Consider the following 23,966-nt stretch of genomic DNA (forward strand, 5'->3'; position numbering starts at 1 on the left):
CCACAGCACGGCAACTACTATAAGAAAAGTGCTTTGAGAATTCTGGGGAGGGTGAGATGACACCTGTTTGGGGTATCAGGGACAGTAGAATAAAGAAAGGCTTCTTGGAAGAGGTGGCTTTTGAGATTAACTTTGAAGGACGGTTAACATTTTGATGGACAAAAATGGGGATGAGGGTAGGATGTGAATTCCAGATTCAAGATGACAGGAATAGTAAAGAGATGGATGAAGTGTGTGGCAATGAACACTAAAACTCAGAGATGAGACACGAGGCTTATACAGGACATCAGAAAAACAATTCTGCTTCAGGGAAACTGAAGCCCAACCTTGTTTCCAATTTCAGGACCAACACAAAGGATGGTAAGCAGTGGTGGAAACTTTTAACATGTATCAGACTATGTTCCCCAACTGTAGCTTCTTTTGGGGCTGATAATTATTTGCAACAATTCTTCCCCTGACCCCAAATTTGGACCTACCTGAAGTCTGGTATTGTAGTGCATATAAAACAAAAGTCCCCATGGCCAGGCACGGTGGCTCACGCCTGTAATCACAGCACTTTGGGAGGCTGAGGCGGGTGGATCACCTGAGGTCAGGAGTTCCAGACCAGCCTGGCCAACATGGTGAAACCCCATCTCTACTAAAAATACAAAAAAATCACCCAGGCGTGGTGGCAGGCACCTGTAATCCCAGTTACTCAGGAGGCTGAGGCAGAAGAATCGCTTGAACTGGAGAGGCGGAAGTTGCAGTGAGCCAAGAACATGCCATTGCACACCACCAGCCTGGTCAACAAGAGTGAAACTTTGTCTCAAAAAACAAACAAACAAACCCAAAAACCCCAAAAGGTACCTTTCTTTTTCTTGAGGCGAGAGGGTTGCTTTGAGTTTAGCCAGCCTCTCTTTTCTAATAAATCCAAACCAAATTGAATGCATTATTCATTATATTCTAACGTTGCGTTAGGTCAGTAGTTCTGTTGTTAAATAATAATTTGCCTTAGATCATTTCCTGGAAAAGTTGGAAGCCTTTTTGTGGAATTGCTTCAACAGTCATTCTCAGCTCAACCCTGTGTTTTTTTGCTTCTGACTTGAGACTCAAGAAGAAGACCTAAGTCATAGTGAGTCTGTGAGCGGGCCTGACACTGCCTGCCTTCTTCACTTTAATGCTCTTTAATCTGGCCATTAGCTCAAGGAGAAACAATTAATTTTAGAAGGCCCTCTCCCCTCATCCGCAATTACTTCCTCCTGCAATCGCGAAGGATGTTTCCCCGGAATTTAAACATCATCTCCCAAGGAATGAAATCAGAATAGGCAAAACCGACACTTTCGCAGTTTTCAAGGGTCAGGTGCAGCTGCAAATAGAAGCAGAGATTTTCTAGCAAGCAGTTGGAAGGACCTTCACGCCCAGAGGCCTCTGAAGGGAGGGAGGCGGTTTCCAAGGCAACCGGGCCCTGGAGCGGTTGGCTCCCCGGCTCCTCCCCCTCCCCGCGGTAGCCCAGGGTACCGCCGGACAGCGTCCTCTCGTGCTCCGCGCCCTGATTGGCTGCGCAGGCCGCTCGCTGATTGGTTGCGGCGGATGCCTCGCGGGCCGGTGGCTATGGAGGCGGCGGCGGTTGATGGTTGACCGTTGGCTCCGGGGTAGGGGTCGCCGTTCGAGTGATCTGCTCAGACCTGACGAGAGGGCGCGGGCTGCTGACGCTCGGCCTGGAGCCCGCGGGTGAGACCTAGTTCGGTTCCGCCATGCCGGCCGCCGGGAGTAACGAGCCGGACGGCGTCCTCAGCTATCAGGTAGGGCCCCGCCTCCCGCGCCTCCCGCTCCTCCCCGGGGCGCAGCCTCCTCATCCTCTACCCACCCTCCTTCCTTCTGTCCCCGAGCCCAGGCTTCCCAGGCCGCTCCCTGAGGGCGAGGGGAGGCCAGCCCGGGACACCAGGGGGCGCTCCGGGCGGTTGGGGACCGGGCCGGGGCTGCAAGAGAGTGACCTTGGGCCGAACCTGGGAGCTGGCCCATCTCTGCCGCATGCATTGCGCCGCCCGCCCAGGAGCCCTGACAGCCGGCGGGCTGCGACCTCTTGTTCTCCTAGCGTCTTTCCGTTGGAAGGGGCCGGCGTCTGGCCTCGCGTTGTCCTGCCCTAACGTGGGCAGAAAGGGTAGCCAGGGACCTTGCTCTGGTGGGGCACGTCTTCTCTTTGTGTTTTTATTTCTGGGGGTTTTTGGTTCCCCAGTGGTTCAGAGGAAAAGCCGGAAAAGACTGTGGAGACTGGGACTAATCCCCGATAGGGTGACCCGGTTTGTGACTCCCTCTGCCCCATTGCACAGACACTTGAAAACTTCTGGGTAGGGACTGCAAACTGGGCTGAGGATGTGTGGAGGGGTCAGGAACAAGTGCTTATTTAAGGGAATGAGAAAACCAAGGTTAAGTAACTGGTATTAGAACTGTTGGGGCGGCTAACGTAAGGAAAAGCACTGGACTAAGTGTTAGAGTCTGTAGGTTGAAATCCTACCTCTGCCTCACACAGACTTTGTGACCTTGAGTAAGTCACTTGCCTCTTTGAACCTCAGTTTCCCCAACTATTAAAATGGGAATAGTTATGTCTGCTTTGCTTGCTTCACGGGGTTGTTTTGAGGATGAGACGAAGTGCTGTTTGTGAAAGGGCTTTGTGGAGTAATGTTTATTATGTGACACTCAGTTAATGAGTTGCAGCCCATTGAATTCTCACTCCCCGTTTCCTGTGCAATCAGATGGTTTGGTTTCTGCTTTGGAAAGAGGGCTGGAAGAGGAGGCAAGTCTGAAGTGGAGGGCTCTGAAGACGGTAATGGGCCATCTCAGGAAGGATGACACATCTTGGAAACAAGTGCCATGTTGACCTCAGGGATGTTTTCCCAGAGGAGGCAGGGGAAATATCCTGAGTTTGCAACAGAATGAGTATCAGACACTGACTCTCTCCTCTTCTTCCTGGTTAATAGTTTGTTACTATTAATAGAAGATACATTCTTATTTCCTTGCTCTGTCAGAAAAGAATATCTAAGATTTTGGAAAATCCATATCTAACCCCCTTAAAGCCTATTAAATGTATTCAATCTTTGGGATACAATGGTAAGAAAAAATAGGTAATGTTCTTGCCCTCCTGCAGCGTATCATCTAGTGGGGGAGGGGAGAGGTACTATTTTTAATCAAATATCACACAAATAAATGTTATAAACTGTGATAAATGCTTTGAAGAAAAATAGACAGTACCATAAGCGTGTATAACAGTGGTTCCAGCCATGGTCTCAGAGATTTGCTAAGGAAGAAAATCTGGGCAAAGAGCTAAAGGATGAATAAATGTTAACTGAGGGAAGAGGGGGATCACAGGGCCTGAGAGGCAAAGAGAACAGCTACACAAAAGAACTGTGGCAGAGGGGGACACACCTGGTTAGAGACCTTAGATAAGGCCAGTGTGGTGGAGCAACAAGGAGCAATGAGGGGAATGGTATGTGAGGTGTGTTCTGGGGTAATAGCACACAGGGCCATTTGGAGCCCATGCTGAGGAAGTTGACATTTATCTGAGGAACAAGGGGAAGCCACTGAAGGGGTTTAAGTAGAGGGGAAAGGGAAGAGAGGGGGTCTCTCCTAACCAGGAGAGAGAAAGAGGGCAGGAGAGAGCAAATGAGATCATGAAAAGATTTTCTTTTTTTTTTCCTTTCTTTTTTTTTTTTTTTTTGAGACAGTCTTGCTCTGTCACCCAGGCTGGAGTGCAGTGGCGTGATCTCCACTCACTGCAAGCTCTGTCTCCCAGGTTCACGCTATTCTCCTGCCTCAGCCTCCTGAGTAGTAGGGACTACAGGTGCCCACCACCACGCCCAGCTAATTTTTCGTATTTTTAGTAGAGACGGGGTTTCACTGTGTTAGCCAGGATGGTCTCGATCTCCTGACCTCGTGATCTGCCCGCCTCGGCCTCCCAAAGTGCTGGGATTACAGGTGTGAGCCACCGCGCCCCGCCCAGATTTTCCTATTGAAAGATTTCTTTGGCTGCAGTGGGGAGAATAGGTTGGAACGGATGTGAGGATACAGTGTCCTTAACATGCCCAATGTTAACAGGTTGTATTATTGAGGGCATCATGATCCTTAGGTTTCTGTTAGTGTTCTGTGAGTAGGATAGATCTGGAGTAGGATAGAAAATATCTCCTTTATATCTAGTTTGTGAAACTTTCATGGGTGGTAGGGTGAGGAGAAGAAAAGGAATACAATGGGAACAGTAGGACCTCATGAAGGCTGGAGTCACGTAATATAGACAAATGGGAACTTGAGAGATAGGGAGGAAAAGAGAATGAGGGTAGAAGGAGGAAGGGAGATGGGGATGACTCGTGGGAGAGACAGTCAACTGATTGGCAATGACCAGTTAAACCTTCTGTGTGCCAATTAGGCTGTGTGGAGATGGGCCTTGTAAAGTGAGCAGATTGTGTAACTTGATGTAAATGGAGAGGTTCCAGACATCACCTCTAAATATCATAAGGCTGTGCTGTTTTCGAAGATGTGAGCTACTGCCCTAGCCTTCTAACAGTTCCCTCTGCTTTCTTTCTTGCCATTCTATAAGACTACTCTCCACATGGCAGCCGCAGGGAGCTTTTAAAAACACAAATCAGATCATGTCACATCTTATCTTGAAACCCTTCAGTGGCTTCCTGGTGCATTTTAGAATAAAATCCAAACTCTTTATCATGGCCTACCAAGCCTGAATACAATCAGGCTCTAGTCCACCCTCCCAGGACTGCCTCTCCTCCACTCTCTTTCTTGCACCTCCTCTGGCTTTCTGTTTCTTCAATACAGTGAGTCTTGCATACTTCAGGACCTTTGTTCCTGTCATTCCCTCTGCCCAGGATGCTGTTTTACCCAGGTCCTCTCATGATTCAACTGGAGTATCACTTCCTCAGAGTGGCTTTCTCTGAACCTTCATCCCAGTCACTCTCTTTAAGATGATCCTGTTTTATTTTCTTATAACATATGACTTGTTATAACAACTGAACTGTTCTTCTTTTGGTTTCTTGTTTGTTTGTTTATTTATTTATTTATTTATTTATTTATTTATTTATTTTTTTGAGACGGAGTCTCGCTCTGTCGCCCAGGCTGGAGTGCAGTGGCCGGATCTCAGCTCACTGCAAGCTCCGCCTCCCGGGTCTACGCCATTCTCCTGCCTCAGCCTCCCGAGTAGCTGGGACTACAGGCGCCCGCCACCTCGTCCGGCTAGTTTTTTGTATTTTTTTAGTAGAGACGGGGTTTCACCGTGTTAGCCAGGCTGGTCTCGATCTCCTGACCTCATGATCTGCCCGTCTCGGCCTCCCAAAGTGCTGGGATTACAGGCTTGAGCCACCTCGCCCGGCCGGTTTCTTGTTTATTATGATCTCAGTTAGAAGCTTCTTGAGGGCAGGGGACAAGCAGAAAATCTGGTCACCTAGCACAGTGCCTGGTATAAAATTGGTGCTCAATTGCATATGTGAATGAGCAGCTCTCCCGTACCCAAAGCCAGATGCCTCCCCTTAAGGAGCTCAAGGTCTAGTCAGGATTGGCACAGAGTGACAGATGGCCATTACTTCATTACGCAATGTCTCTTCCCTCTGTGTTGTGTCTTTGCTCAGGCATTGAAGCTGGAAAATCTTTCCCCTCCTCTCCACCTAGAATATTCCATTTTAACCTTCAAGGTCTGGCTCCATATCATTATATTATATTCGTCACTCACTCCCTCTGCTCACAACACCTACCAAGTGCTATCTTCCACGAACCCTTACTTGTGGAATATACATATTCATCTCTGCTGCTCACCTGACAGTTCCATTTACTGTCACTGTTAACTTTTATTGAGTGCTTGCCTTGTGCTAGGCACTATGCTAAGTGTTTTCCATGCATTATCTCACTTAATGCTCTCTTTAACCCTGAGAATTATGCAACTTTATTATCTTTTCCAAATGAGAAAGCAAAGATAATAGAGAGGTTAAGTAATTCTTTTTTTTAATTTTTTTTTTTTTTGAGATGGAATTTCACTCTTGTTGCCCAGGCTGGAGTGCAGTGGCACAATCTCAGTTCACTGCACCCTCCACCTCCCAGGTTCAAGCGATTCTCCTGCCTCAGCCTCTCGAGTAGCTGGGATTACAGGTGCCTGCCACCACCCTTGGCTAATTTTTTGTATTTTTGGTAGAGACGGAGTTTCACCGTGTTGGCCAGGCTGGTCTCAAACTCCTGACCTCAGGTGATCCACCTGCCTTGACCTCCCAAAGTGCTGGGATTATAGGCATGAGCCACCTGGCCCGGCATAGAGAGGTTAAGTAATTCTAAGTGCCGGAGTTGCTTGTGGCCCTGCCAGACCCAGGACTGCGTCTCTCCAAAGGATGTACCCTTAGTCACTGTGCGTTACTGTGGTTGTGTCTTTGATGCCTGTATCAGTACCTGGCCCTGAATAAGCACTAACTAAGTGTTTGGGAAGACAGGATGGGAAGAGACTGTAACAAGGGAGGCCAGCTAGGAGGCCATTGGTGTAATTCAGGATGAGTTAATGAAGACCTACATTAGTCGTCATTTCGATGAGATCTCTGAACGTGGTTATGAAATTTTTATTTATTTTTGAGACAGGGTCTCACTTTGTTGCCCAGGCTGGAGTGCAGTGGCATGATCTCAGCTCACTGCAGCCTTGACCTCCTGGGCTCAAGTGATCCTTCCACCTCAGGCTCCCTAGTAGTTGAAACTACAGACATGAACCACTATGCCCAGCTTTTTTTTTTTTAATTTTAATTTTTATAGAGACAGAGTCTCACTATGTTGTCCAGGCTGGTCTTGAATCCCTGTTCTCAAGCAATCCTCGCCCCTTGGCCTCCTGAAGTGCTGGGATTATAGGCATCACCACCACGCTCAGCCAGTTATTGAAATTTTAAGAGTCAATGAGCTTTTAATAGGGAGTAGTAATAGAGGAAGGAAGTCAGAAAGCTTTAAGGAAGGCCCCTACTTTGGACTGGAACTGGGGACACCTGGTAGCTTCACAGTTCTCCTGATAAGCACTTTCAGAACAAGCAGAAGGAGGTGTTGAAAGAGAAAACTGGTGAGGTTGGAACCCTTGAGCCAAGTGGTGCTGGGGACTGAAGGAAAGTTCAGGGAGGGTGAAAGTGGTAGATGGGGAAGCATGTGAATTTGGGCAATTTATGTGGATCAGGTCCACTCAGAATGGAAAATTTTGCAGAAATCTTCAGAATAATAACCCCTGGTAAATGGGTGATAATTGAGAAACATGGCTGATGGGAGTAGAGTTACACCCCATGTCTTATGATGAACCTGAAAAAGCTCTAAGACAAGAGTTCTGAAGGAGACCTGGATTCTAGTGCCCAGTGACTGTGGCACATGTTGGAGCTCAGTAAATATTTGCTGAGCGAATGAATGAATGGCTCTGTAGGGAGTGGGTCAACTTTTCTGAGGGTTATAGTCAGTTTATGGTAAGCAATCAGTAAATATTTGCTCATATTATTGAATAAAAATATCAACTTTAGATAGCAGTTTCTCTTCTCACTACGTTGCACATACCCCTCCACCCTCTCCTCACACATACTAGGTATTCTTTCCATATGTGAGAATTGGGGAACCTGTGGGCATTCTTTTTATCTGGTTTTCCCAGATCTGCTGGGGAGCTTCAGTAGGAGAGATGTGGGCAGACTTGCCAAGCAGAGACTTGAGCAGAGAATTGGGGACAATTCAGACTGCATATTTACTTCCTTCAAAATTTGTAGGTAATTGTCTTAGCTCATGGTTTGCTTTGGCAAGGGTAGACAGGGTCATGGTAGTAATCAGGACACAGAAAAGCAATCATGTCTATTCTAAATCTGCTGCCAGGTAACAGCAACAGATCTTAGATAATGGAGAGGTTGGTTGTTTCCCATAGGTAGTAAGAAGTTTACTGATCCTGGTCTTGGTAGTCAGGAAGTCATAATATATGTATTGGTTTTCAATTTCTGCCATAACAAATTACCACATATTTGGTGGCTTAAAAAACACAAATTTATCATCTAACACTTCTATAGTTCGGAAATCTGATACAGGTCTCACTGGACTAAAATCAAAGTGTTGGTGGGACTGTTTCTTTCTGGAAGTTCTAGGAGAGAATATGTTTCCTTGCCTTTGCCATCTTCTAGAGACTGCCTGCATTCCTTGGCTCATAGTTCCCTTCCTCCATCTCCAAAGCCAGAAACATAGCATCTCTCAGAACCTACTTTTGTCATCAGATTTTTCTCTGACTCTAGTCTTCCGTCTCTCTCTTTCACGTTAAGGATCCTTATTATTACATTGAGATTATATAATGGTTTTCATAATTTAGGAGGATCTCCTTATTGTAAGATCAGCTGATTAGCAACCTTACCTCCGTCTGCAACCTTAATTCCTCTTTGCCATTATAAGGCAACATATTCACAAACTCTAGGGATTAGGATGTGCATCTCTTTAGAGGACTATTAATCTCTCTATCACAGTGTACTATCTAGTAATCTATACTGAACAGGAGTGACTCCAAGTGGGGTTCAGCAAAAGAATCACTGAGAAACCAGAGCTGTTTTGGAATTTTAAGCCTCTGGCAGGCTGCTGAACAGTTAGAATGGGAAGCTCATGGGTATTCACGAGCTCATGGCCACTGAGAAGAGGAAGTCTAGAATAGCTGCATGAGTCCTCGTGGATTTTTTTTTTTTTTCTATAGGGTGTTTTCATTCAGTGAGAAAGTATTTGAGGGCATTGGAGAGTTGGGGACCCATGGGTTAGATTTGGTGATGGGCTCTCCAAAGGGCCAGCATTCTGAGGCTCTGCTGGATAAAGAGGAGGATGGAAGTGAATAAGGAGATGAAGAACTATTGGAGGTCTGGTCAGTAAAGGGCAGTTTGGGGTGCAGGATTCTGGAGCACTAACGATTTAAGAAAGTAATAATGTGGATCTTAAGCTATTCTTAACTGTGGGCATTAATCCCTGATTAGTCCCTCTGACTAAATGGCCAGGTTCTTTGCTTTTGGCAGTCTTAGCATACTGACTTACTAATGTTAGTAAGGAACACAGACTTGATTAGAGTTCTTATCCCACTTAGCTTTTGTGAGATCTTAGCCTTGATTTAGAACTGTTTTGAGAATTAAGTGAGGCAATATATGTAAAACACAATGTGAGGTATATAAGTGTATTACCTTGGTTTGCTGATTAGAAACCCTGGAAATGGCTGGGTGTGGTGGCTCACACCTGTAATACCAGCACTTTTGCTACTCGTGCTGCTGAAGCAGGACAGTTACTTGAACCCGGGAGACGGAGGTTGCAGTGAGCTGAGATGGCACCTCTGCACTCTCCAGCCTGGTGACAGAGCAAGACTCTGTCTCAAAACAAACCAACAAACCCTGGAAATCATATCTATATTTGTTGATTTTTAAATAGTTGAATGTATTAGAACTCAATAAACACTTGACTTTTTTGGGGGGGCTCTTGGCAGGGTTAGCGGTGGGAGTGAAGTAGAATGGTATTGTATATACTCTCTGAAAACACTGAAAAAGATGAAAGGGTTCTTTGAGGTAAAAAGTCTGAGACCTACTGCAGGAAAGGAGGTGGGATTCATTTGGGCAGGTCCACCACCACGCAGGTCCAGAGAGGAGCCTCAGGGGAAGTGTGTTAGAGAGAGAGCTTGAGGTGGGCTCTGCTCCCCACCTTCCCTGTCCCCTGTAACCTCTGTGGCTGCTTCCAGGAGCTGGGGCCATTATGTAAGACTTAGCTCTGCCCGTGCCTTTTAATTTCCATTTACTGTAAGTGAGAATCTGGTCTGCTACTCAGTTATAATTCATTCATTTTTCAAGGCTCATAACAATGCTTTCTCTCTCAAGGCTTGCTTTGCAATTTCAGCATTTTAATATGTATTTAACCCTCTTAGTTCTTTTTATCTATCTAGTCCTTGAGGTAGGCACTCAAGTCAATTCACATTTACGTAGTGGGTCATTATCAGTGAACTAAGAGGAAGTTCAGAAAAGAGGATACTCAGAAATAGGGTTTTTTCCGTCCCCCTCCCCTCCCCTTCCCTCCCCTCCCCTCCCCTTCCCTCCCCTCCCCTCCCCTTCCCTCCCCTCCCCTCCCCTTCCCTCCCCTCCCCTCCCCTCCCCTCCCCTTCCCTCCCCTCCCCTCCCCTCCCCTTCCCTCCCCTTCCCTCCCCTCCTCTCATCTCTCCTTTCCTTTCCCTTCTCTCCTAAGCTTATATAATGTGTTTCTCATGATTCTAATCTTTTCTGAGTCACAAGCCCCTTTGAGAATCTGATGAAAGTTATGGACCCTCTCCCAGGAAAAGTGCACATTCACACATATTCCCACAGATCCTCTGAAGCCCATTTACAAGCACCCTAGAAATCCATGGACCACAATTGAGAGATCTTTTTTGCCATAAATAAATGATAGTATCAGAGGAAATAATAGCTAATTTGTGAGAAATCTGCAGCAAGCACAGACCAAAGAGACCTGATGTTCCTTTCTTTTCATTTTTAATGATTTCAAACACACTCTGTATGTGCCTGAAATTTATGGATCATTTCAAGCATATAGCAAAGTAGAGAGATTTTTGCATAGTGGGTCATCATGTACCCATGACTTGGCTTCAACAATGAACACACCATCTGGTTTTTTTTTTTTTTGAGACAGGGTCTTGCTCTGTTGGCCATGCTGGAGTTCGGTGGTGCAAACACAGCTCATTAGAGCCTCCAACTCCTGGGCTCAAGCAATTCTTCCACCTGAGCCTCCAGAGTAGCTGGGACTACAGGCCCATACCACCGCACCCAGCTAATTTCTGAATTTGTTGTAGGGACGAGGTTTCACTATGTTACCCAGGCTGGTCTCGAACTCCTAGCCTCAAGCGATCCTCCCACCTCAGCTTCCAAAGCTCTGGGGTTATAGGCATCAGTCACAGAGCCTGGCCACACAATCTTGTTTCATCTATGTTCATCTATTCTCCAAATCTCAGACATATTATTTCATGAGTAAAAATTTCAGTGTGTAGCCCTAAAGATTAAAGACTCTTTTAAAAAACGACATAACTGCCATAACACAAGATTATTATACTGAAAAAATAGTTTCCTAATATAATCAAATTTTCATTTAGTTGTTTACATTTATGCGAGTACCTTGTAGTTTTTTTTTTTAAAAAAATACTTGCTTTATTTGAACCAGGATTCAAACAGTCCACACATTCACATTCAAGCCTGACCTTTCAAATGCTTTCGCTAATGGTTATTGACAGTGGCTCTGTTTTCTTTGGCAAGACAAAGAAAATGGATGAACAATTATTCAGTGAATTTAGGCTGTGGTTAACCAATCTAAATTAAGGAAACTAAAAACAAGAAAGTTTTTCAATCTGAATTTTTCAGATGATTGACCTTGCTCTTTATATTTTGCAGTTACAATTTTAAAGAAATCAATCATCTCTCCTACCCTCCCTCCCTCTGTTCCTCTGGATTCCTACTGTGTTCTCTGCTATGTCAGGTGTCTGAAGATAGTACCAAGTATTATAATTAATTGATTCCTATCCTCTGGATATTAAAAACCAGTAGGGGAGCCAACATGAATAATTATTCATATATATAATTATTTATATATATAGTTTTATGAGAAAACATCTGATCAATTATCAAAGAGTTTATAAAACTAATAAACATTCATTGAAATGTATGGGATACTTACCATGTGCTGGACATTGTACTGGGTGCTGGGTAGATATTGATGAATATAAGACACAGTACCCATCCTTCTAGAACTTTTGAGGGGACACAGTCTGGATTTTGCTGATTGTATTCCCATGGTGTTGTTTTTCAAGGAACTGTGTTTTATTGTACTTTCAGTAAACTGGTATTTGGATTTAGAGGCTTGATCAGATTCAGGGACAATTTAATTGGTAAGATTACCTCATGGGTGGTGATATGGTCTCTCATTAGGAGGCATACAATGTCTGATTGTCTCTTCTTTGTGATGTTAGTGGCTGTTGAAAATCAGTGCAATCCATTAGGGATTGCAAAATGGTTTTGTTCCATCATTCCCTTTTCATGTATTCTCTTCCATGAGAAGCTTTTCTCATCTACTCTGTGGTACCACTCTATGGTACAGTTTATCTAGGAAACGCCAGATAAATTATTTGCCAGTTTTCAAAGTAATGAGTTGGTTCATTAGTGTTATCCTCCAAATGTGACCAATTAGTTCATTTTAAAAGTGACCGTGTGAGGCCAGGTGTGGTGGCTCACACCTGTAATCCTAGCACTTTGGGAGGCTGAGGAAGGAAGATCACTTGAGCTTAGGAGTTTGAGACCAGCCTGGGCAACACAGTGAGACCCCCCAACTCTGCCACCTCTCTATTTTAAAAATAAATAAATAAATAAACAAATAAAATAAAAGTGACCTTGTGAAGTGAACTCATCAATCTTAACATATTGACATGGTCAATCTGTTGTAGGCATTACCCTACTGATGCTCAAATTGTCCTATTTTTTGGCAAGAGACCCCTTTAAATTGGCTCCTGAGTCCTTAGGACACAACCCTAGTTGTCTTTGAGTGCTTCCTTAGTATCTAACATAATAAGATGTTTTAGATTTACCTTGTACATTTCCTGGCTGGGACCTATGACCAACCATTTCTCCAAGGAGCTCTGATTCCTTTTATTACAAAATGGTATTTTAAGAGACTATAATGTAGGTACTAATTATACTCATTGCTACTGATTGATCATTTTTTTCTAAGCCTTTGAGTGGGCAGAGCTAGAAAATATAAATTTGTAAATTTAAAAACATTAAAAATAAAAACACATTATATATTATTGTTGATACTTCCAATTCAAATTTAGGACTGCATGGCTCTTATTTACCTTTTGTCTTAAAACTGTATCTCCTTTCTCCCTTGCCAAGAATCCCAGTCCTCAGCCGCCTTGGGAGTGACAGAATAAGTTCACATAGCTACTTGTTTGTTTTATCTCACAACACACAACAAGCCTCAGAATACCAACACCAGCACTACAACCAAAAATAAGATAACCAAAAGCAGTTTGAGATCTTTTAAAATTCTTCTTTGTCCTTCGAGTATATGCCACTAAGGATGTTCAGTCAGTTTATTATGTTTTAATGTTACTTAGATTAATTTCTCTTGGAATTTACACTATCAATTTGACCTTTGTTTTCATTTTGTTTTTGATTTTGGGGAATTACTTTAAAAATTTTAATTTTACGTTATGTAAATTATTTACAAAATAAGGTATATTCAAAAAAGTCTAGCTTCTATCTTTGTCTCTTGCATCTTATTCTCTCCTTCCTCTCTAGGTAACTATGTAAAAAAATCTTTTGTGACTTTTTCTTCTTTTATTTGTTATTTATTTATTTATTTATTTGAGATGGAGTCTCGCGCTGTCATCCAGGCTGGAGTGCAGTGGCGTAATCTTGGCTCACTGCAACCTCTGCCTCCTAGGTTCAAGCGATTCTCCTGCCTTAGCCTCCCAAGTAGCTGGGATTATAGGTGTGCACCACCATACCTGGCTAATTTTTGTATTTTTAGTAGAGATGGGGTTTCACCGTGTTGGCAAGGCTGGGCTTGAACTCCTGACCTCAAGTGATCCACCTGCCTTGGGCTCCCAGAGTGCTGAGATTATAGGCATGAGCCGCCGTGGTCGGCCTATTTGTTTTAAAATGTAAGCAAACACTTATGTTCCAACACCCTTTCTTAGATAAAAGGTAGCAAATCATACAGTTTTCTCCATCTTGCTTTTTAAACTTAACGTTATATTGTGGAGTCTCCATTTTTCCATGGTAGTAATAATATATAATTTTAAGTGTCTATAAAGCTAATTTAATAAATAAAATATCCTAAGTAGATATTAGACTATTTTATTTACTTCCCTAAAAATTTGTTTATTCCAGTTGGCCTCAAAAACTGTGTTTGAATCTTCCCATTGGGAAAATGGATTGCCTTATGTTCAGAGTTGTCTTATTTGGGAGCATAGATGATAACTACAAAATAGTAACTTTGGAACAGTAAGCTGGAAACTTGAGGGGGTTCCAGAAGGAAGGTGATATTGTTTGGCTATTTGTCCCCACCAAATATGTTAAAATGTAATCCCCCAATGTTGGAGACGGGGTCTGGTGGGAGATGTTTGAGTCATGGGGTCAGATGCCTCATGAATGTCTTGGTGCCATCCTCACAGTAATGAATGAGTTCTTGCTCTGAGTTCACACAAGATCTGGTTGTTTAAAAGTCTGGGCCCTCCCCTCTCTCTTGTCCCCTGTCTTTCCATGTTATATGCCAGCTTCCCTTTTGCCTTCTGCCATGATTGTGAGCTTCCTGACTCTCTCACCAGAAGCAGATGCTAGCACCACACTTCCTGTACAACCTGCAGAACTGTGAGCCAAGATAAACCTATTTTTTTAATAAATTACCCAGTCTCAGGTATTCCGTTATAGCAACGTAAACGAACTAATACAGGAGAGGTGGGGATTTAATGTGCTGGAGAGTTTGGGGAAGTGGGATGTTAGATGACTAGATGACCTGACAATATGAGCAAAGGCATGAAGGTGGGAATGTGCACAGTATTCTTGGGATCAGTCAGCTTGGCTGGAGTTGCAGGTTTGAGAAGGGAAATAGATTGCCAGGGAAATCAGCTAAGAGTTTTTTTGAAATAATTCAGGGTCTTGTGATTCAGGGTATTGATAGGATAGGTGCCATTATATTCATTCTTTTAAAACGTTTAAATTTTATTTTGAAATTGACAAGTAATATTTAAGTAATATTGTAGATATTCATTGGGGTGCATAGTGATGTTTCAATACATTTAATGTATAGTGATCAGATCAGAGTAATTAGCATATCTATCATTTAAAACATTTATTATTTCTTTGTGTTGAGGTTACTCAATATCTTCCTTCTAGCTGTTTGAAACTCTATATTATAGTCATCCTACTGTAGTATAGAACACTAGAACTTACTCTTCCTATATAGTTGTAATTTTTTATCCTTTAGCAAATCTCTCCCTACCCTCTTCCCCCTTGCCTTCCCAGTCTCTAATATTCTCTGTTATACTTCTTATTTCTATGAGATCAACTTTTTTTAGCTTCCACATATGAGTGAGAACATGCAGTGTTTAACTTTCTGTTCCTGGCTGGCTTCACTTAAGATAATGTCCTTCAGTTCCATCCATATTGCCTCAAATGACAGGATTTTATCCTTTTTATGGCTGAATAGTATTCCATTGTGTATATATGCCACATTTTCTTTTCTTTTTTTTTTTTTTTTTTTGAGACGGAGTCTTGCTCTGTCGCCCAGGCTGGAGTGCGGTGGCCGGATCTCGGCTCACTGCAAGCTCCGCCTCCCGGGTTTACGCCATTCTCCTGCCTCAGCCTCCCGAGTAGCTGGGACTGCAGGCGCCCGCCACCTCGGCCGGCTAGTTTTTTTGTATTTTTTTAGTAGAGACGGGGTTTCACCGTGTTAGCCAGGCTGGTCTCGATCTCCTGACCTCATGATCCGCCTGCCTCGGCCTCCCAAAGTGCTGGGATTACAGGCTTGAGCCACCGCGCCCGACCATGCCACATTTTCTTTATCCATTAATCTGTTGTTGGACACCTAGGATGATTTCGTATCTTGGCTATTATGAATAATGCTGCGATAAACATGGGGATGCAGATATCTCTTTAATGTAGTGATTTCCTTTCCTTTGGATAAATGCCTAGTAGTGAGATTACTGGATTATATGGTAGTTCTATTTGTAGTTTTTTGAGGAACCTCCACTGTTCTCCACAGTGGCTGTACTAGTTTATATTCCCACCAACAGTGTATAAGGGTTGTTTCTTCTTCACATTCTCGCCAGCATTTGTTATATTTTGTCTTTTTGATAATAGCCATCCTAACTGGAGTGAGATGATACCTCATTGTAGTTTCGATTTGCATTTCCCTGATGATAAGTGACGTTGAGCGTTTTTTCATATATTTGTTAACTATTTGTTTGTCTTTTGAGAATTGTGTATTCGGTCTTTTAACAAAGATTTATTGAGCACCTATTATGTGAAAAGTCTGTGCTGGGTGCTAGGATACAGTGGCGAGGAAGATGGATGTAGTTCCTTCCTCAAGGAACAGAGGAGACTTTTTTTTTTTTTGAGACAGAGTCTCACTCTGTCTCACTCTGTACTCATGCTGGAGTACAATGGTGCGATATCAGCTCACTGCAACTTCTGCCTCTCCGGTTCAAGTGATTCTCCTGCCTCAGCCTCCTGAGTAGCTGGGACTATAGGCATGCACCGCCACACCCAGATAATTTTCTTATTTTTAGTAGAGACGGGGTTTCACCATGTTGGTCAGGCCAGTCTTGAACTCCTGACCTCAGGTGATCCACCTGCGTTGGCCTCCCAAAGTGTTGGGATTACAGGTGTGAGCCACCACACCCGGCCAAGACATTTTATTACTAAGAGAATTGCAGTGCGCTGTGAGGGTATATAAATGGGGAACCTAGCTTAGTTTGGAAGTGGGGGTGCGTAATCAGGAAAGGCTTCTACGTAAGTGTGTTGAGGCTGAGATCAAAGAGAGGATGATCTTTTTGATCATTCTCAAAGGTGATGGCAGGTGGTGGGAGTGACAGGGAGAGAATGGTAGTTCCAGGAAGAGAGAGCAGCACTAAGTAAAGAAGGTGGGTGTGGTTCCACTAAAAAAAAAAAAAAAAAAAGCCTAATATGATTTAAAGGGTTGGAGCATGTAGTGAAGAGTGGATGAGAGAAGAAAATTAATTTTTTAGAGAAATTGCAAAGGAAGAAAGACTTGGTAAGAAAAGGGAACTAGCTACCTGAAGGCATATGGTAGGCACTCAAAACATGTGGAATGGATGAATAAGTAACTTTGAAACTTCACCTGTGGGCTAATAAATGATGATGCCATTGGCAGGAATAAATAAATGAGCACAGGGTGTTAGTTTTGGAAGGAAAGTTAGTTGGGTTTTAGACACATGGTTCTTGAGGTGTGGCATCCTAGTGGCTTATCAATTACTGAACCACAGTTTCAGATTGCAGTTGAAATTGTAAGTCTCAAGTAAGGAAAACAAAGAAGAGAGAGCTCTTTCTTGGAAATTACGGTTAGAGGAAGAAAAGGCCTAAGGATGAGACAGAGGAGGCCTGGTAAGAGGAGCAGGATGGAGAATTTCAAGGACAGTGTGTGGTAAACAGGCTCAAATGCTGCAAAGAGGCCAAGGAGACCAATCTACAGCAAATGGGACAACCTGCTTCATAGCACTTGCAAAATGCCAGCATGTTACACAGAGGTATAGATGGAGTGTGGAGGTGGAAAAGGCATGAGTTTTACAGCCACAAGACCTGGGCTCATGACATGTCCTAGTAATCCCAGCTGCTCTGGAGGCTGAGGTAGGAGAATTGCTTGAGCCCAGGAGTTCAAGGCTGCAGTGAGCTATGATTGTATCACTGCAATATAGCCTGGTTGACCCAGTCTCTCTCTCTTTTTTTTTTTTTTAAAGACCTAGGCTCAGTCCTAGGTCTGCCTTTTATGACATTTGTGACCCTGCGTCATCATTACTTAATGTTCTCTGAGTCTCAGTCTGCTCATTTATAAAATGAGAGAGAGAATGGCTGCCATATTTGCATCTAAAAGGTATTGTGAAGTTCAGATGTAAAAATGCATGTAAACCATTGTATTTTCCCCATAAGTATCTCAAAAGGATCTGGCATACACAAGATTTGTATATTTCAATGAGGTATGTGTATTACTGTGACTACTTATTTGTGTTTAAACAGAGACCAGATGAAGAAGCTGTGGTGGATCAGGGTGGGACCAGTACAATTCTCAACATTCACTATGAAAAAGAAGAGCTGGAAGGTAAGAACTGCTGTGATGTGTAATCAGGGAAATTGGTGAGGGGCAGCCTGGTGTGGGAAGACCTGGCTCTGTGTCCTAACTCTTTCTCACTAGCTGTACGACCTTGGGGAAAAATCACTTGATTTCCTTTAGCCTCAATTTCCTCATCTGGTAAATATAAGTGGGGATACTAATACCTGTACTACCTTATAGGGATATCATTAGGATCTAATTGCCCACATAGGGGATAGTGCTTTGAACACCGTGAATTCCAATATAAATATTAACAAATTACATGTTCTTTGAGAATGTGATGTACTCAATTCAGTGCGTTGATTCTTGACAACTGCCTGGAAATACAAATATATACAAAACTTAAAGAGAAAATAAAATACAAATAGTTTTAAAAACTCAGTTTGGGCCGGGCGCGGTGGCTCAAGCCTGTAATCCCAGCACTTTGGGAGGCCGAGACGGGCGGATCACGAGGTCAGGAGATCGAGACCATCCTGGCTAACCCGGTGAAACCCCGTCTCTACTAAAAAATACAAAAAACTAGCCGGGCGAGGTGGCGGGCGCCTGTAGTCCCAGCTACTCGGGAGGCTGAGGCAGGAGAATGGCGTAAACCCGGGAGGTGGGGCTTGCGGTGAGCTGAGATCCGGCCACTGTACTCCAGCCTGGGCGACACAGCGAGACTCCGTCTCAAAAAAAAAAAAAAAAAAAAAAAAAAAACTCAGTTTGGCTATAAAACCCTATTTTTATCCCATTTCCAAAATTTACTGTTTCTATTCTAATTATACCCATTTCTGCCTGGTGTTTTCATCTAAACAAGAGGGAAAACAGGAACACACCTGTGACATACTCTGGAGTTCATAACATCAAAGTTATGTAAAAGCCCAGCTGAAGTGGAAAGGAAGGAAGAGGCATTTTGGATGACCCACTCTATCCAGTTTACCTTATTTCAGCTCTTCCTTTCTCTACACCTCACCCCCGGCTCCCCACATGACCGTTGTGTGGTGTCCTGCTTTCCTTCTTCCCTTGGGGACTAGCTGGTGTGTTAGGAGTGTTAGGAGTTGGACCCACACCTGGCCATGGTTTTCTGATTATCAGTGTTGATGCTCAGTTTCATTAGAGGAAGGCTCATGTCCAGTATAGCTTTAATGAGAAGCCACATTTGGCTCAAAAGCCTTTGTGAAATCTCTGCAGCATCCCCTGCAATGTTGAAGGCTATGAAACAGCAACTTTCTGATGCCTGAGACAGCATGTGAAATGTTCTCTCTGTACTGCCTGTTCCCGTGACAGTTTTTTCATCAAAGTTGTACAACCTCCAGAGAAAACTTGTCCTTTTGATGGGGAGAACGGAAGCTGTAGAGGCTGACTCAGCCTCTGGGTCTGTTACCATGAGAACTGATGGTGGGTGGCTCTGTGGAGGTCAGTGGTGTTTGGGTATACCAAGGTGAAGTTTTCCAAGTTATTTTGACCAAATGGAAGAGAAAATGTGAGTTGCAGCAGTTGGGAGGGAGTGGGAGAAGGAAAGGGTGTGGAATGGAAGGCTAACATTTATTGAATGTTAGGCATTAGATTAGGCACCTTATACAAGTTGTCCTTTTCATCTTCATAGCACCCCAGGCAGGTAGGTATCATTATCCCTATTTTACACATGAGGAAACTGCTCAAGATCATCGAGCCTAATAGCAAGTGAGGCTGGGGAGAGAATCCTGCTCTTTTCATTCTGCCACACAGCCTGCAAGGGAGGACAGTAACTATCATTAACCACCCAACCTCAGTATCTTGCCCCATCAAATAAAATTTTTGTATGTTGCTCTTGCCTTTTCTTCTGTTCTGATAATCCCGGGATCTCTCTACCCTCTCGTTGCATCTTGGGGCCACGTTGCTGTCAGTTTAGTTGTCCTATAGCAAGCACCATTGGACCTTTGCCCTCAGCAAGGAGGTAACCATTTATGAACACTCTTGTCTACTTGGGAGTAGAATAAGAAACCTGGACAAGCTCTCTTGAATCTTAATAACTGGTTCCATCCATGGAGATCAGGCAGTGGGAGCAGCTTCTCCAGATGACATCATCTGTTCTTTATGCATGTTCTACTTTGCTAAAAAAGAAAGCCTCCTATGATGATAGCCTTACTAGTGCATAGTGTGCTGGGAGATGGTCCTTTGTACACAGACTTTTTTGAAAACTAGAAGCTTATTTATGTTAACACTTAAAAAAAAAGCATTACATGCAAATAGTGGACAAGCTAGAACCGGATCTCAGGCCTGATGTGCTTCTAGACCAGCTCTGGAGAAGAGAAGAGAAAGTTGGGATTTGCTGTAGGGTTGGCTGTGCTGTGGGTTCCACCCAGACTCACTCTGAAGGCAGCCCTAGGACTCAATGAGGCTGTTCTCAGGGTAGTGTTATCTCTTGAAGGCATAGAATAAAATGAGTACCATTTTGATGGAACACAGAAGCAAATTGTGTTCAGATTCAATATGCATGCCATGATACAAGGTTCTGTGGCTGCAAAAAAAATCTCCAGGTCTTCCTTCCCCTTTATTTCATACCTTCTGCCCACATGACATAAACTATAAATCACTGCCTTACCCCATTTTATTTATTTATATTAAACAACAACCTCTAGTCCAAGAATATGAGTTTTTTGTTTTTGTTTGTTTGTTTTTTGAGGCAGTCTTGCTCTGTCACACAGGCTGGAGTGCAGTGACCCAGTCTTGGCCCACTGCAGCCTTGACCTCCTGGGCTCAAGTGATCCTCCCACCCCAGCCTCCCAAGTAGCTGGGGCTACAGGCATGTCCCACCATGCCTGCCTATCCTTACCCCATTTTAAGAACTATTTCTGAGATTTAGTCTGTGCACATTGTTAGAAACTTTCTAAGTGTGGGTCTTTTTGCATAAATTAATTCTATCAGTAAGAGAAGTTGGATTAAGCCATTATGTTGCTTTTTTTTTTTTTTTTTAAATATGTGGGAAGAGTCAAAAGCAAACATCAGAACACTTTCCAAAGATAAACTCAAGAAGAGCAATAGTCCATGATGTGCTTCAGTGGACTTTCCCAGTCCCAGAGGAACAAGAGGCAGTTGCTTTAGTTAGAGGAATGGCTTTTTCCATTTTTTCCGGCAGATCATTATTCCAGATTAACTACTAGATTAATGAACTCTTCTAATATGTTTTTAACAGGGGTAAGAGCCATTTGGTCATATTTATAACTTTTAAAAAGGCTTGCAGCTGCTTGACATGTGAGATTCACCTCCTCAGTTACTGACTTTGAGTTAACCTATGAGCCCAGAGGAGCCGAGCACCTTGTTGTATGTGCTAATGAGCTCAGTGTGAGTGCTGGGTGCAAAAAAAAATCTCCAGGTCTTCCTTCCCCTTTATTTCATACCTTCTGCCCACATGACATAAACTATAAATCACTGCCTTACCCCATTTTATTTATTTATATTAAACAACAACCTCTAGTCCAAGAATATGGGTTTTTTGTTTTTGTTTGTTTGTTTGTTTTTTGAGGCAGTCTTGCTCTGTCACACAGAACACTTTCTGGGCTTGAGTTAACCTGTAAGCCAAGAGGAGCTGAGCACCTTGTTGTATGTGCTAATGAGCTCTGTGTGAGTGCTGGGTAAACAGTGTGCATGTACTGCATTGTACCTTGGTAGGCCCAATCTCCATTTGCAGGGTAGGTCAAACCTATGGTTCCTGTCCTGCTTCACATGATTCATTGCCAGTTCACTAAAGATTGCTCTCTGCATGTGTATATGTACTTATTTTTTAAATATACAGTAAAATTACATCTTTCCCGTAATTTTTACTAAATTGGAATACTTTATTTGCACGCAGATAGTTCCAAAAGACTAGGTTTGACCCTTTTTGGAAAAAAGAATAGGGAGTTAGATGGGAAGAAATGGGATTTGGGCGAGTTGGTAGGTAGAAGAGCGGGGCAAAGAGCGGTTGAATGGCCAACAAAGTGACCACAGAATTAGTTTAATGAAGTCACTGGATGGCCAGATTCCAGTTAGATGGACTGGATTTTATTGGTGCTATATTCATTTCCTAGTGTCTGTTTGTCATCTTTTCTGCCAATTTTTCTCACAAAATCCAAATCCTTGCTTTAGAACCCCCACACTATAAAATGATGCCTGATTTTCTAACAGCCACTTGGTCCTTCTTAGCTCTGACCCCCTGCCGAACTTGACTTCTTTTTTGCCTGTCTCTCTGATATTTTCAAAAGGCAGGCATTGTGATTGGCTAATGTTCATGAGAATTGATTGTACTAAAGTAAGCTTTACCTTACTTCCTACAGAACCATTCAAGGCATCTACAGGATGTCTTCCCCATTATGCCTCAAACGTACATAGTGGGAATTTAGATACCAAGCAAAACCATATATTATTCAGTCAGCAAACATTTACTAAGCCCCTTCTGTGGTCCCTTTCTGCAGTAGTAAGTCAGGACAGTGAGAACAATTGGGCCATCGTGTCTTTTCTGAAGAATAACCTAGCCTGAAACTTTCACAGGACTTGAACGTTAGAACCTGGACTAGCCATCATCTGGACAAGCCCGGGAAGTCATTTGGTCTGGCCTCCTTGTTTTACTTTAATAGTGACAGTGAGTAATGTAAACCAGTAACATGGAATCTAATAATGCAGTTTCTAATATCCAATCACTGCCTCCTCAATTTCTCCTTTAAAATTAAATAATACTAGCCATATACCAGCGTGAGCCCAGTAGAAGTATTTGGAATGGGCTCAAGGAGCAAGGAGAAGTAGAGGTTCTAGCCTGGCCAGTAATCCTTTGCGGGATTTGTTGGGAAGAAGAAACCCATGGTTGGGATGTCTCTATTGAAGAACTGAAAGTCACCTCTCACTGAGGCTGTTCTTAACCTAAGCCCAGCTCTATCTAGCTGTACTAGATTTTACAACACCCAGGTCATCATTTTAGAGGCCAAAGTGGTTGTTTAGTTTTAAATTTTGTTTTGTTTTGTTTTGAGGCAGGGTCTCACTCTGTCACCCAGACTGAGTGCAGTGGTGCGATCGTGGCTCAACCTCCTGGGCTCAAGTGATCCTCCCACCTCAGCCTCCCAAGTAGTTGGGACTACAGGCATGCTCCACCATGCCTGTGCTAATTTTTTATTTTTTATAGAGGTGGAGTTTTGCTATGTTGCTCAGGCTGGTCTCAAACTACTGAATGCAAATGATCCTCCTTCCTTAGCCTCCCAGAGTGTTGAGATTACAGGTGTGGGCCTCTGTGCCTGGCCTGAAGTGGTTGTTCAGGATCTAATTATGCTTTTTACAGCCCATAGATTCTTCATGAACTGCCGCTGCCTGTTTTTCTGTCCTTGTACATCTCCTTTCCTTCCCTTTTCTACCTTGTCCTGGCCCGACTGGCCATCCTTTTGCCTCAGAACCAGCTCTGCACATTCCCACCTTAGGACCTGTGCACTTGATCTTCCCCCTTCTTGGAACACTCTTCTCCCAGGTCTTCTCATGGCCTCTCCTTCTTATCACTCAGATGTCCCCTCTAATCATCTTAAAGTCTCCCTTCTCCATCCTACCCCTTTCCCTAGACACTCTAGCATTGCACCGTATTTGGTTCGTAGTAATAATCAATATTTAAATGTTTTTTTTTGTTTGTTTTCATTTCTGACCTCCTCCAACCAGAATATGTGTCCTGAAAACTTTGTTCTGTTCACTGTTGTATCCCCAGCCCTTGGGACAGGATCTGGCACAATTGCTTGACTCTAGTCTGCTGCTAATGCCACCTGGGTTGGTCTCAGTAGTGTGCTACAGGGATTTCATTAACATACTATAATGGAACATAATGAGTTAACAAATGATATTTTATTAAGATGGTATTCAATTTAGTATTTTCACTCTATATGCTTTTTATAGTTTATACTGATAATGTCAGGGTCTGGAATCCCACATCTTAGCAGATGACCTCCTCTGGCTCTATATTTCTGTTTCTATGAAGTTGCAAGATGACTCCATTATGTTCAGAGATCTGCCTGTTAAAAATGACCTGAGATATACACGAGGCAACAGAAGACTCTCCTGAGACAGGAGGGTAAGAAGTGCAATTCCACCGGATACTAAACATTTTATCCTCCTGCCTCTTAACATTCTAGCAGATCTCTGATCAT

General features: G+C 43.3%; 1 protein-coding gene across 5 annotated transcripts in view; it reads left to right on the forward strand.

The window, feature by feature from the left end:
• Positions 1–1,554: 1,554 nt before the first annotated feature.
• The window catches only part of SLC4A8 (solute carrier family 4 member 8), an 83,843-nt gene continuing 61,431 nt past the window's right edge, over positions 1,555–23,966 (forward strand). For 3 of the 5 annotated variants that reach the window (XM_077952436.1, XM_077952434.1, XM_015151614.3), the window contains exons 1-2: positions 1,555–1,781; positions 17,760–17,841. In XM_077952436.1, coding sequence (XP_077808562.1) covers positions 17,767–17,841 — 75 coding nt within the window. In that variant the 5' untranslated portion in view covers positions 1,555–1,781; positions 17,760–17,766. 5 annotated transcript variants of the gene reach the window in all.

The sequence above is a fragment of the Macaca mulatta genome, chromosome 11, assembly GCF_049350105.2.
Source record: "Macaca mulatta isolate MMU2019108-1 chromosome 11, T2T-MMU8v2.0, whole genome shotgun sequence".
In the NCBI taxonomy this organism is placed as follows: Eukaryota; Metazoa; Chordata; class Mammalia; order Primates; family Cercopithecidae; genus Macaca; species Macaca mulatta.